General features: G+C 37.4%; 1 protein-coding gene across 2 annotated transcripts in view; it reads left to right on the forward strand.

Moving 5' to 3' along the window:
• The window catches only part of ptprua (protein tyrosine phosphatase receptor type Ua), a 177,583-nt gene that overhangs the window by 133,768 nt on the left and 27,962 nt on the right, over nucleotides 1-15,853 (forward strand). Inside the window, exons 14-21 of one of the 2 annotated variants that reach the window (XM_056741056.1) lie at nucleotides 1,276-1,414; nucleotides 4,116-4,145; nucleotides 4,780-4,940; nucleotides 9,217-9,404; nucleotides 11,901-11,973; nucleotides 12,254-12,330; nucleotides 13,702-13,719; nucleotides 15,452-15,488. In XM_056741056.1, the coding sequence (XP_056597034.1) occupies nucleotides 1,276-1,414; nucleotides 4,116-4,145; nucleotides 4,780-4,940; nucleotides 9,217-9,404; nucleotides 11,901-11,973; nucleotides 12,254-12,330; nucleotides 13,702-13,719; nucleotides 15,452-15,488 (723 nt within the window). The remainder of the gene's footprint in view (nucleotides 1-1,275; nucleotides 1,415-4,115; nucleotides 4,146-4,779; nucleotides 4,941-9,216; nucleotides 9,405-11,900; nucleotides 11,974-12,253; nucleotides 12,331-13,701; nucleotides 13,720-15,451; nucleotides 15,489-15,853) is intronic. The other variant, XM_056741057.1, reaches the window with a different exon arrangement.

Raw genomic sequence — 15,853 nt, forward strand, 5'->3', positions numbered from 1 at the left:
AGACTGCATCCAAAGTTCAAGAGCCGAAATCATGTCCATTATGCCTAAATTTGAGCGGTTTTCAATGAGCAGGAAGCCAGTGTGCTTTAAACACATTAGAGCAAAGAGACATTTTGTAATTTGGGTAGGAGTTCAAACCATTGACACACAAAGACACTACAATATGCTGATGCTGTTGGAAGCACTCAATGCAGTGTCCGTTGACGTCCATTTTACGTGTCTCACGTGTCACGGACCTGACCCCAGTTTTTAAAGTCGCTCTTAGGCCGTCCCAGGTTGAGCTCTTTCCCCTGTGGCTTGTTTATGGGCTGCCTGATGCTGATAAAGGTTTCCTTCATCTCCGTCCAACTGCTGTGATACCTTCACCAGATTCACATACAGTCATGAGCCAGCGTTACCTGGCGTCTGTTCTAATCTCTCAATGCTCATCTGCTGCTTGTGATAATATACAATGCTAAAATTAGGACTGGACGAGACACAAACAGCTCGAACAATGACATCTTATTATAAAAGCTTATTGAGATGTAAACAGCCAAAAAATTTGTCATTACACTGCAGAAAATGTCATTCTTACCAAGCATTTTTATCTTGTTTTTAGTAAATATGCACAATTATTTGACACGGAAAGTGACCTAAGATATTCAGACTTGTTTTATGAAAAATAATATAAGAATTAAATAAGTTTATGGTAAAAACAAGCCAAAAAATCTGCAAGCGGGGATAGGAGAAAAATGTCAAACTCTTTTCAAGTTTATTTTTAAGTACCTAATTCAATTTATTTTTCTCACCCCACTGGAAAATATTTTTGCTTGTTTTTACCATTAACTTATTCAATTCCTATATTTTCTCCTTAAAAAGAGTAAATATCTAAGGTCACATTTCTTGTCAAGTAAGTGGATCTTGATTTAAGAATGTTTAGATATTTGTACTACAAAACAAGATGAAAACACTTAGTACGAATATGTTTTTTTTTGCAGTCTATAAATTATATTGTATACAATAATAATGTTTTTCAATAGCTGAACAAAATGAAGGAAAATTATAGATTTTGCTTATTTATATTTGTGATCATATTTAGTATCTTCCTACATACAGTAGCCTATATTATGCACCAAATCATTTTAAAGCCTTAATTTACGATTCTAATCACTTTTTTTATATATAAATATTCAACATATTGCCAACGTTCTAGAAGATTTCCATTTATTACCACAATTTTCTGGTGATCTCTACTTTGCTGTCTCTCCCTCATGTTTATTGTCTTTACCTTCACAGCGGCCTGCAAGGACCACAAGCGTGCTCTGGAGGTATCCCAGCATGCCGAGGACATGGGTCTGATCCTGGGAGCGTGTGCCGGGGGTCTGGTGGTTCTCATCCTGCTGCTGGGAGCTATCGTGGTTATCGTGAAGAAAGGGTGAGCATGTGTGCGCTGTCACATTCAATTCAAATGAAATGAAATGATAATCTAGATTGACTTCACGGAGAGACTATTATAACACAAATCTCTCTTGAATACTTGATTCTGAAGTATTCAGATGTAAAACAAGGCAAATGTACTTGACTAGAAACACAAGGCATTCGTGTCAAGTCATGCATGGACATAAAATACGGACTCTATGATTCACAGATTCCACAGTTGACCAATGAGAGTCAAGAGCTGTACATTTCATGTAGTAAGCAGAATAATTTTCAGTCAGTATCATGATGACATTTATATATTGATTTTGAGCAGATGAAGTATACTTTATCCATTGTTTATTAAATTGCTATTAAGAGGCGTTTGAATATAATCATTATGATCATGTCATGACTGATGTAGGAGATTTATAAATGTGCTTTTCTATTAAGAAATACTTTTGCCAATAGAATTGTAATGATTGTGTCATAAAACACAGACGACTGTTGCTTGTGTGAAAACAGTTTGTTAGAAAAGTACATCTGTCACGTTTATAACAGTTTAACAGTTTTAATGTGTGCCGTGTCCAATGATGACTCATTTCTCAAATCCATAAACACTCTTCTCTTGTTCTCACAATATGCAAATCTGTTATTTATTTTAAACTTTACACACAAATTCAGCTTTTTATATCATGTGTTCATGTGAAAGAACTAGAATTTTAAACTGTCACTGTGTACAATGCTCACGCTGTTCTCACCATGCTCATGCTAAAATGCAAAACTGTTCACACTTCTCTCAAAATCTTTGGATTTAGAAATGAAAACACAGAGAAGCTCAATAGATTATGATCTACTGAGGGTTTCATCAGACGCACACGCCTGGCCTGAAGTTAACTTCCGCTCTGGGTTTGGTTATAAAATGACTATTTATATTAATATGAAATTTTATCAATATTTTATGATTAAACAAAATAATTTTAATCAATTATAAATAATAATTATGTTAATAATATTATTGGAATGCTAGATTCTGATTGGTCTCCTGCTACATTTGGATGTTCGTCATTCCCTGATAAACCCTCTAAAACTAATAACACATAATACCCCGGATGCAGCTAATCTTTTTAACAGGTTTTTTTGACAAATTAAATATATATATGTCTTTTAATAACATTATATTTACAAATGATTAAACCAAACTGCCTCTTTGTGACATTTCAATGTGATTTCTTACCTTAAGCCGGTTAAGAACTCGTGTCTCCAGTGTGGTAGTTAGGATTTCTACTGCTAAGCCACAGGGGAGGTTTAGTTGGACTCAAACAGAATACTCCAGAGAGTTCTCCAGCCAAAGTAGATCTATTTAAAAAAGGAAGTTTATTGCAAGAAAAATAATCCAACAAAAGTTTTTTATTGGACAGAGGCATTAATACCAGCTGAGGCAATGGAAAAACCCACATGGGAAAAATAAAGAAAAACAAACAATAACAAAGAATTCCACGAGGATAGAAAACCAATCCAGAGAGCATAGACTATATAAATGATTAAGTTAGCCTTACTTGAGGTCGCTTGGAAGCAGTTATTATAAAATGACCTTTAATATTTTGTTTTTATGTTAATTTTTTAAAGCAATTTGTGTATATTCTGTTGTCAATTTATAATTTATCCGTTTATTTTCTATGTTGCTATATAAAATTAATTCATTTTTATTTTGGTTTAGTTTTTGTTTATTAGTTTAAATCAACATTTCAATTTTCCCTTCAGTTACATTTTCTCCAATCATTTTTAGGTAAATATTTTTTTTATTTCAATGAACAGAAACATTTGCAAAGTTTTAATTTTAGTAAACTAAAAATAACCTTGCTTGGAAGTACTGGGGGAAAGATGCCGGAGACTAGCAGCCAAGACTCAAATAGCGAGTATGAAACAAAGGGAAAAACACAACTTAAATCCCTTTGGGGAAACAAGGAACATGTGGCCTGGATAACACTAATGAAGGAAACACAGGGCCCTCTAGAGGCACGGAGAGCAACTACAGGAGGAAGGATGCTGACAAAAAAACAAAAGTAAAGGGGTTTTCCTCACGGAAGGTCTGCAGTTTAAATGAGCTAATAAAATATTTCAAGTTCACACTTCATGTCCAGTTTTTTATCATGTGTCTGCGCTTATTTCTGCCATAACTACCAGCTGCCTGTACATAATCCCTTACTTATTGTATGTTAATCCTATTGAATTAATTTAAAACTACTAACCAGTTATCAATCTACAAGAAGCAAAGTTTAGCCACATAACATTTGTTTTTGTTTTTTATAATACAGAAAGTGTTCCAATTAAATGTCACGACAGAGATTACAGGAGCAAAAGTCTTTTGAAAACCTGAAAAATCCTTCTAGGAATCAATGGAAAATTTGTGGCTGCATTCATACTGTTCTCGAATGAGACGGCTCATATGTGACCCAGATCTGTAGCATGACGGTGTGAAACGCACAATCCACACGGAAATTGATCTGTTTGATTCTGATTTGAGCCAGACATATGATCTGATGTTTAATAATTCAAAGTCAGTCAAGATCATGTGATTTTGAATATTGTGCTCATTAAGATTGCAGCGTTTACATATAAGATTGTAAATCTGATTTGGTAATAATTATTTCACGATATGTTAAGAACAATTATAACTCACCTAACTGGGTGTCAATTTCTCTTTCTATGTTCATCAGAAGAGACATCTATTCGAACCCTTACTACCCGTGAGTAACTTTCTCATCAGTTTCCATAATACCCAGTCTTCAGTTCTCTCTTCCATTCTGTCTTTCTCTCTCTCTACCATCTCCAGATCTCTTTGAATAGTTAGTGGTGTTTGCTGAAGCAGGTGTCACAGAGATGTTAAAATATTGAACACATCACCAATCAACTAGCTTGCTGGGGAAATACTAAAGACAGGAAAGCTTCATAGACTTCCAAACGAAGGAGCGACCCAATGTTGGCCAACAAACACCTCTGACTAGAGCCTAGCAACCAAGCAGAAATGCCGTAGAAACATCATTGAACACTTTAGCAATTATATATCAACACGCTAAAACCTCTCTCAACACACTAGCAACTACATTTAAAATGGATAAAATCACTCAGAACTCCTTAGTGACCACATACAAACACCCTGACAACAACCCCTTCCAAAGCCATCCTAGCCTCACGGTGGACTTAAAGAGCAAAACACATCTGTCAAAAATCTAGTCGCTGTTGTGTGTGAGGCCATCATCAATCCCACAATCCTCTAGTCCACTGAAGCCTCTTCACCATCTTTTATCTGTTCTCTCTTCTCCACTCATGTGCACTCGTCCTTTGCTCTCTCAGTCTTTTGATGTGTCTCATACTCCACAGCAGGAAGAAGGTGAACATAAACAAAGCGGTGATGACGTATCGTCAGGAGAAGAGCCGGAAGCTGGGGTCACTGGACTGCAGCACCACAGAGCACAGCACGCTTCAGCAGGACGACCGCACCACACACACATTCATGGATTCACATAACTGCACTGCTCGCAGTGAGTACACACCAACACACAAACGCCATCTTCATTTTTATAAAATGTGTCAACAACACTTTGTTTCAATGGACGTTTCGTTTCCAGACAGGGGAAAATGTCCACTGTTGTGATTGGTGCACACATATCTACATACATTTTCGTAGACGCAATACATATGAACTCAAGAAAACATTGTTCGTCTGTTTTTTTGTACTGATTTCATAAGCAGCACTTAATGACAATGAAACACTTATTAATAATAGTGTTAAACACTGGATTCACATTTATTACAACACACTGAGGATTACCAGCTATAAATAAACATACTGCTGTTGTCTCCAAAGACAAAATACTGCAGATTTAAACACAAGATATTTAATTTAGAAAACAGCGCGAGGTGAAATGATAAAAACAAAATAAATACATATCGGTTTAATCTCTCAGGCGGGTTGTTGAAAAATAAACATCATTCAAGCATTTATAATACTTCTAATAGGCTAATTGTAGTAGTTTGTGTGCATCCAGAGACAAACATTGCACATTTTATTTGTGACGTCTCACTGATGAAGCAACACAATCTCAACTAGTTCAGTGATGAATTTGCTCGTGTGTTGGTACAATCAGCTTTTGTACCCGAGACAGATACGTTTCCTAAAGATTTTTTGAACCGTATGTTTTTGATTTATTCGCACTGTATAAATTAATTTTAGTTAGCCAGGTTAAGATCAGGCCGGCTGTATTGCTCTTGTCAATAATGGACAGACATGCACACGTTAACTGAGAGTTTTCATGATCCTGTCGTTCAGAACGGTGGATTTTCGAGCAATCTGTTGAAACTTGCAGTTTGTTTTGATTGTAAACTTGTAAAGCTTGTGTTTGTAAAGGGACAATATTCTATTAATGTATGACATTAAAGTATTGTGAGAACTGTTGGGGCACCACGTGAAGTCGAATACATCTATGATCTTAACTGTAATAAAAGCGGAAGGCAAGAATAACATGGACGTGACGCCATTGACTGGTGCCTGTCATAGAACTGACATAGAACCCAGACAGCAGATGAAACAAAATACTTTTATTAACAAAGAAAAAACCCAAGATGGGGCAAAAACATGAAAATAATCACAACTAAAGTTTGATAAAACTCAAAACAAAACACTTCCAACGAGAGGGGCAAAACATTATAACAAACACAACTTTTTCCAGAAGGGTTTAATTACAATCACGGGAAACGTTTGACCAAATTGTTACAAGGTTATTGACATTTAAAGACTCAAACACACATAGTCCCATGCATGACAGTTCTTCAATTGAAGCGTTGGATGCAGCTTCCAGTTAATGAATCCACCGGCATGTAAAAAGAACAGGAAAAAATAATCAAAGTACTTATCAGTAGGTCGTCTCAATCCTTTTCTGATAAGATATGGAAAGCAGGTAACAAAAATCCAGATGAAGGAAAAAATAGTTCCAATGTCCCCAAAGGTGAAAAAGTAGAATCCACTGGTTTATGGCCCCTCAAAACCAAGTTATTCCCCAGCTCATGTTCCTCAGAAGTGCGCCAATTGATCCAGAGCTGATGCTAACCAACACATGCCACCTCACCAAACAAGAAGACCTCTCCCAAAATGGCCGCCTTACCCCTCTTATGGGCAGGCCCGATATAATAAAAGTCCTTGGCAGCACACAAAAGTCTTCATATTTTATCTTACCCACAATGCCAAAAAGATTGTTTAAAAGGCAACATATCAAACATTTTAGCTTGTGATACAATTATATATTATTAATCTTTCACATCTTTACCCATAGTAAGTTACTCTCCAGGAGGCTTTGCTGGGACAGTGTCACAACATGAAACATAAAACTACTAGAGTAACACTAGAGAATGAAACACTAACGAGAAGATAGAAGGGAAATAAGGGGGCGGGGCCAAGATACGTGACTGGAGAGCACATGGCACTAAGCAACAAAACAATGGCCATGTGCTTCCACACAGAACACAACAAGCACAAAAGACATGGTTCTGTCACGACCCTGTCCCTAAAACTAGAAAACACATGACATGGAGGAAAGGATCATGACCGGTGCCATAGTGAGGACGGACGTACACTGTATAAACGGTGACTTTTCTGGATTCAGACATTGTGGAAACAGCTAGGAAGTACACAAATGAACAAAATACTCTATATAACAGTGTGCTAGTGCAAAACTCTTACATATTGTGCAATTAAATAAATCACAAATATTTGATCTCATTTACGTAGTAGACATGCATGCACGCATTTTTAATCAAACAATTCTTCTTTGTTCGGGACACGTCCTGCTCGGTGTTTTAGGATTACTCCATGTTTCATCATCACGCTCAGATATAAATAACCTAAAGCATTCGTGTCTACAGATAATCGGAGAAATAAATCAACAGTAGAAAAGTATAACCAACTTCTTAAGTTTATGGTTTAAAAACTCTTTAAAGCTGTTATTGTTTGTGATTCAGCCAGCGGTCACAGTTTACTTGTGTACGCATATGCTCTGAGTGACTGTGACTGATTGTTGAGCTAAATTAACGCTGCGGTTGAGTGCACAGACCCCCCCACACCCCACCCTACGGTTGTGCTGAGTCCTTCTGCTGTCTAATAAATGATGTTGCATTAATCTGTGGAGGACACAACTCTCATTCACAAACTCTGAGGTGTAGAGGAGACTCTGACCTGTTTGATCTTTAAACACGTGAGAACACAGACCAGTCTCCCAGACCACATAAGACACAGATCAATACCAGACCACCTGAGACTCTTAATGCACTCACTTAACGCGTCTCTTGTAATAGAAGATAATAAATGATGGGTTCTGTTGTGTTACTGTAGTCGTGTTAAGCCACTGTTTATCTCCATTAGTCATTGTTTGCATATGGATCAGTGTAATCTACCTACACGTATTCGTGATCTTCCCACACATCTCTGAGTAAGCGTTCTTATTCGGCCGGTGGAAGAGACGAGTGTTATAATGTGCCAGTCCAGTGATATCGCTGGCTTTCTGCCGCTTCCTCCAGATGTCTGTGCTTATGCTATCTATATCACACTGTTTGTGTTGTGTATGCTTATGAAACCTTACAGAAGAATAATCTAGCCTTCTCTGACTGTGATTTAGCTGTAAAGGCACAAAGTGAAGCATGTACAGATTATTAATATTAATAATAGTGCTGTCAATCGATTACTTAATAATCTGATTCATCACATCACGATCACGATCATTCACACACAACATTAATGGGTTTAAATATACTTATACATTCTAATAATTTCACATTATTCTTTAGATCAATGTACAAACAAATGATTTCTTTAACAACATCATTTTATGAATGAAAGGCAACATTCTGGTATTGGACTACATCTTTATTAAATAAATATTAAATAAACTTTTATGACCATTCAATCGTGTAACTTACAGCTCTCATGTCTAACAGGTTGGAAATATACAGAACGTGAATGAAGTTCTCAAACACTTTACAGTCTTTAACGGTTCATTTTAAATTAAAAACAGAATTACAGCTACAAAACACGTTAAATTCCTCTTTTCTTTTGTTCTTTGATGAGCATTAGTGACAGCATTTATTTAATACGTTGAAATCTGTGCTCACAAAAATGCTAGACTAAACAGGCTTTCTGGCATAATCTGGTTTTGTTCATTCAAACACGACAGAGAACGTAATACTGATGCTGTTCTGTTTGACAGAGATTCACTGACGCATCCTTTAGCACCTGACTGTATAGTGATCTTCTGTATAGTAGCAGCCGCCCACTTAGAGAAAACAAAAGACACTAGTTGGGTCTTCATAAATAGACAAATCAACACATGAAAGACACCAGTCAACACATTGTAGAGGCAACAACTGTCTTTCCATTGGGTGTTGTATAACCCAACGGTTGAAGATGAAGAATACATGCCATTGAATCCAAAGAGAAATGTCAAAAGTCAAACACAATCCAAAGTAATCCGGTACGTGTCTTATAAGGGCATCTCTTTTGGACACAAAAGCTTTTGTTCTTGAAGGGGTTTCCCACGGCACATCTAACTCACTTCAACATCTCTATCTCTGTAGTTCAATTCACACTCTCACAGTTTCACAGCATAAGCACGTCTGATCCCTCTTCAGCGAATTAAGTCCCACTGCAATTCACACCTCGCATGACACGGCGATGTTTGGCGCGTTCAAGGTTTGGGATGTCCACCGTTGAGTGCACTCACACATGTTCCCTTTAGACTACAGTGGGTTTGTGTTTGTGTCCACCCTCAGATGAGCAGCGCAGCACTGTCAATGAATCCAGCAGTCTGTTGGGTGGATCTCCCAGAAGACACTGCAGGAGGAAAAGTTCACCGTACCACACAGGACTGCTCCATCCGGCTGTGAGAGTGGCCGACCTGCTTCAACACATCAACCAGATGAAGACAGGAGAGAGCTACGGCTTCAAACAGGAGTATGAGGTGATGCCAGATTTACATCTTCAAACTTAACAAATTCATTAGGAACTTTACACAAAATGAACTTTTTATTTGTGATGCTTTGCTTGAAGAAATTACTTGTTGTTTTGTTATATGAAATGTCAAACCTACATTGAGTCAATAAAAGCATGGGTTGTGTCTAAATACCTTTTTATTGCACATTTGGACGCATGGTGACAGCCGAACAGCCATTTAAGAGCAATCTTTCCGATGACTTATTTTCATTGTTGCTAGATCGGTTTTGGTGTTCCGGTTCTTATCTTTAAGACCATGCGTGGGAGGAAAAGATTTGAGATGGAGAGAGAAATATTGATTATGTGATTTGGCTGAGGACGAATGATAGTACGACAGACTTTGATGGAAATGTCACGCTGGGAAGCAGCTGAGCCTGCGGTGATCTTGACTGAAAACAGAGACGCAAAGAGAGAAAGTTTAATGGAAAGTGAGGTTCAGAAACAGGAGTGCCAAAAAGATTTGAACTGTTTTCTAACCGGAGACAATGCAACAAGTACATTTTCCAGGAAATTCAGACTGAAAAAACAACAAATTGCATTGGAGTCAAAACGGTTTTGATATTTTAAGCTGCAATCTGTAATATTAATTTGCCAATCTATTGACATCTAGGTTTAAAGCATAACATTGCAGGTTACTTTACATACATAAAGTATCTTAGCATGAGCTAAAATGAGCTGAAGTCAAAATGCAATTGACAAATTTCTCATTAAATCGTACCCAAATGATAAAGCTTGAGACAGTTTGCAAAACTTTCAACTGTAAAATAGCAGCTGTGACACTCAGGAATGTTATTCTTATAGTGTTATAAAATAAATAAATAACATTTTTATAGCTTAATGGTAATGTTAGCAAAACGTTCTTATGTTATGTTTTGTGGGACATTCCATACATTCAATTCAATGTTTTCACAATAACAAGGATTTTGGATATTGCCATCTTTGTGGGGACATTTTGTCCCCATACCGTAGGGTTTAATCCTACCCCCACACACACACTCACACACACCCGCACACACATGTGATAAAAACAGGCGTTGTGCCCAAAATGACAATCCCCATAATGCATCTGCGATGTGTAAAGTGCATCTGGCTTGACAAAATGCAGGAGCGGAAGGGGATTTAATGGACGAGTAGGAAAACGTGACTTGCACTTATTTTGGGGGTCTTTTTTAAATTACAGTCATTTAGATGTAATTGCCAGGTGCTGTGGTTCACCTGCTTTTGGTGTGTGTGTGCTGAACAGCTGTCAAACATTAGCTCCAAAACTGTACGGCATTAGAAAGCACTTAGACAGCCGGTGTACGCTGGCAGAGCTCACATCTTCCCATCACACCTTTTGTGTGTACACACAGAACATACATCTGAAAACAAACAGCAACGTGATTTTTCAAAAATATGACAGCAAGAATATCTGCCACAAGAAACACTTTTACCTCTCGAAAGAAAGATAATGTCATGTTAGTACAAAGAGGCTGTATCATACCTGCTGGAAACTTTCTGTAAGTATTCCAATTCATGTCAATGGCAGTTGTTTGGCTGGCGGAGGATCATCGCTCACGTGACTACCCAAGAACCAATCATCTGAGGTGTAAATGTCATGTGACTTGATGTGACCTCAAGGCCAGAAGACGGGGAAAAACCTCTGTAGAAAAACAACCCTTAAGACGATTGCACATTGCGTCCGAAATTTCCGCACGTTAATAGATAAACACGACCTCACGTTGTGTCAATCACATTTACACACTGCCTCCGATATTTCCGTCTGTCATAAAAATATTCGGACCGCGTTCGATTTTCTGCGTTTTCTCATCCATAGCAAGCATTTTGAGAGGCCTTTCGTAACAATTGAGAGACACCGTACAAAAAAGAGCCAAATACGGAAAAACACATACGAAAATTTCGGACTGTATTTGCAAAAACCTTTAGAGTTCATTGCTCTGTGGGCACCGTTAAAACATCTACAAAACAATAAATCAATATAACCCAGTCAGTGAAATCCATTTGAATATTTCTGAATTTAATATTTTATACAATTCTGTGAACTACCAACAATAATTATTTCAAATTTCAAACACAAATGTTGCTTCTATTTTGATAGATATTTTATATCAAGATATCTTGATCACAGTTTTGTCATTCTGTCACTCCTCACATTGCTGTTGGATGACTTGAATGATGGTTTGATTATGTTGAATACAACAAACAGTGGACTGACATGACCACAACACATCTAGAATTGATGGTTAAATGAACATGTAAATGGTCTTTTCGTTTATTCTGCGGCTATTTGTATTTTATGTAGACAGTAAATCACAAGACTGGTTCAGAAATATCTGCTATTTTTACAGAAAGCTGGGCTTATAAATAATTAAAAGAATTGTATTGATTTCCTCTGAATTAAATGGGCAACATATTCATTCATGTTGTATTTTGACCATAACCGATGTGACCTGTATGCCCATAGAGTTTCTTTGATGGCTGGGACATAACTGACAAGAAGGACAAAACCAAGGGCAGACATGACACCCTGCTGGATCGTAAGTGTTAACAACACTGAACATGCTATATTTGATATTGAATATTTTAATCAAACCTTTTATTTTGTCATTTATGCTTCTAAAGAGTTCAGTGGGTTGTAAAGTCTGTACAGTATTACAACACAAATATCAGATTAAATTTTCCTAGAAGTTCTGATTTATTCACAGCAGACACAATTATCGCATAAAATAGTCAATTTTTGGTGTTAAACAAAGTCTATATTCAGTTTTCTTTTCTTGTCACTGAATGTCATTGTTCTTAATGTTTAACGGTACGCAGAAGACCGTCACTGTGTGAAAATGCATTCGCTCCTGGCTGATTCCAACTCGGACTATGTCAATGCAAACTACATCGATGTAAGTTTTCCTCTTTTTTCTCTTTACACTCTCTCATTCACACCTCGTGTCTTCTGTGCACACTGTCATCTTACAGCTGTTGTTTCACAGAAAGCATATGACTGTTATTCTCATTCTTACAAGTTCGTACGATCCTGTAAGGCTCCACCTCCATCGAGTCGCTTGAAAACGCTGGTTACGGGTGCTTGAATGGCATTATTTTTCCAAGCGGAGGCACGTTGCTTATTTTTATACGCTGAGCGCAGCACTGAGCCTGTGGAAAGAACTCCGGCCGCTTGCGTTTTCTAGAAACGCTGCCGTTCCGTTGGAAACAATTGAAAAAAAACCCTGTACGACTTTGACATCTGACTTAAGCAGAGACGTTTCTTTTGCAAAACCATTTGCTTTCGATAATGCTTTATATAAGACATTCATTTCCCAGTGCGTTAATGTTAAAGTTGGCAGTTTGCTGGCAATCCAAACCATATGATTGATAAAAGCTTTCGAATATACCTTCCCATGCCACATAAGAAGCCTCAATTTACACAAATCTCAGCAGACATTGACGTCAATCCATTTTTGTCGTCTTCTGTCGTGAAGGTTTCTAACTGGATTGGAGAAATGAAAACCTCCCAGGACCAAAGTTCTCTCGACTAACACCTAGATGAATTTCCTTTAACAGCATTCATTTCCATCGCCACTTACGGCCCGTTGTTATGATCAACGCTTGTGAAATGAGCTGCTTTGCTGTACTTCTCGCAGTTAGACATGAATGGCACTTGGAAATTGGTTTGTGCATTTAGCAACGACACGCTATTACACAGGTGCATGTGCTAGAATACAAGACCTTGTCACTTCACCTTGATTTCTAACGGTTTTCATAAAGTGTCAAATGAAAGATGTGGTATGAATGCAAACAGCTTTGGCCTGTTCACCCTAAACACACCACTCACATGCACTAAACCAACACTTTGCCTGCCATTTTTGGCTGCTCTGTTTTATAAAAACAAATACTTTCATACTTTTATGTTTCAACTTGAACATAACATGTTCAAATGTTTTCATGGTTGAAGGGTTTGAATTGTGCTACTAATATATATTGATGGAAAGGATTATTCCAGTTCAGCCGTATGAACAAGCATTGTTAGTGCAAGACTCAAAATTTGATCTTTGCTTTGTTTTTACACAATGAGCCATGAGATGACAGCATCAACATACATTTGATGCGTTATTTGTAGATAGTCTCTAGTTCTCAAGATGCCTGAAGCCTTTATTTCCTTTAGCTTTTCTCTGATCATCTTAATTGGTCTGTTTCTTTCCCTCTGTTTCTCTTTCTGTCTTTGTTCACTCATCTCTCTGTCTTCCTCCATTTAACTGTTTGGGATCTCTTAGATTCGGATAAACAGGGAAGTAAGTACTCTTGTCTTCTTTCTCTTTGCACTCATTTCTCCAGGCGTATAATGGCTCTGAAGTCTTTCGGAATCTCTTTTCTGGCACTTGACTTTACTCTGGCTTAATTTTGCTCTTATTACATCCCTTCCTTTAAGAAACGGCCTCGCACGTTTCGTAAAGGCGTCATGCCATGCCTTCTTTTCTGTGTTCAGCTATTTCTGGTTGTAAAAGGAAGCTGGTTTGGGATGTGTTTAGAGAGATATGGTGCTTTTCCACTGCATTTCTACTGGGTAGAGTACCTGGTACCTGACACTTCTTTTAGGTCCACCTCAGTTGAGGTTCCATACTGTACCCATACCAAAATGTGACGTGTTTAGACACGGATCACTGATTGGGCCGAAAGAATCATAAGCGTCTTCATTGGATTTGCAACACAAGAATACGCATTGTAATCCGTCATATTGCCATTTCGTTATATACTTAGTGACCGTAATATAGAGATTGAGACCCTTAACGCAATTCTAAAGGGTCTCTGATGCCGTTGAGATTAATGTGGGAATCTAATCATCTTTGACGTTTCAATCATGTCTGGTGTTCATTGAAGAATTTGCATCATTCATTTCAACTTTATTTTCCTTTATTGTTCTTTTCAAATGTGCTCTGTAGTGCTGGGATCTGATTCGTCTTAAATATCATGTAAAATATTGCGAAACTTTATTCAAAGTTTATCATGGATTTTTTGGTGGTGAATAAAATCGAATTATCCTTAACTCTGTCTGCAATCTTGGATCTGCTTTAAATTTCCCAGTGACTTTTTTATGCACTGCATTATGGGATTTCCGCATACATTCTGTAAATCATACAATACACACACGGTTATCTTGGGATTTACCTTAAATGAATTAAAGGGACCATTTTGCTCCCCACTTAAAGTACAGCATCAGCAAGACAAAACATTTTCATAATATAAATAATTGTGTTCTCTGCCTTGTACAAAGAAGAACATTAACATACGAATGAACAATTTTATCGTAACAGAGTAAATTAATTGGATGTTCTATTATTTGTTTATTTTTATTTTTATGCGTTAACAAGAAATGTGTTGATGCAAGTTTTTTTCAAATCATGCTTGACATCTCGTAAACCTGGATTAGAATCACCCAAGAGATGGCCGTGTAATATCTCACGCTGTCACATGTGACATTTCGTGCTTTGCATTTTGTGTTTGGCATTTAGATTGCAGCCGTGTGTTACGTTTGAACAGAGAGAGATATCCGTTCTTAGATTAGCCTCAGTAAATTCAATTCAAAAACCTTAAAAATGCAATATCAGATGATAAAATACGATATTAGATAATATTCTATTTGCTTGTTTTATCAAATGTCAAGTAGGAAATCTTTCACTTATTACATCAACACCTCATAACATCAGGCTTTGTACTGCATGTCATTTTGTGCTTTCTGTCTGTGTTTCTCTATCTTTATAAGTTTGGTTCTTTGCCTTGGAGGCGTTCAAATACTCTCATCCATCTTAAAGCCAAACATTATTTATTTATTTTCTCTTTCTTGTGAAGAAAGTTAACATCCAGCATAAAGCAAAAGTATTCACTCCTGTGATTGAGATCATTTAATAAGATTATGCCAGAACAATATATACAGCATTCATTTTTTTATTCATGTCTTTTTAGACAGTCTCTCACAACAACTTTGCATGTTGTTAGTTTAATAAAATGTCCTTTTTTGATTTTCAGGGTTACCAGCGCTCCAACCATTTCATCGCCACACAAGGTGAGTCTTTATGCTGTTTTATAACAAACGCGACCTCTGAGACCTTCACACATCGTTGCCATAGAACAGCATGACATTTTTTCACAGGTTCGGTTCTCATAGAGAAACTAGAGATGAAGGTCTTGATCATGTCCCGAGTGTGAAATATGGCCATTTGACCAACAGCCCTGTACATCACTGCACAGATGCCAGCCTCCCCATCCCCATCGTTTGCATCCAAACACTGAAATTCATTCGTTTGTTTGCTGTCTTCATTTTCTCTGTTTGTCTGTACAGCACACACATCTCATTTCATTTTCTCTCTCCCTCATGATAGTGGTACTGTTGAACATAAACTCCCTCCGGCCGCCGCTGTGCTCTGTTTG

This window comes from Triplophysa dalaica, chromosome 25 (assembly GCF_015846415.1).
Source record: "Triplophysa dalaica isolate WHDGS20190420 chromosome 25, ASM1584641v1, whole genome shotgun sequence".
In the NCBI taxonomy this organism is placed as follows: domain Eukaryota; kingdom Metazoa; phylum Chordata; class Actinopteri; order Cypriniformes; family Nemacheilidae; genus Triplophysa; species Triplophysa dalaica.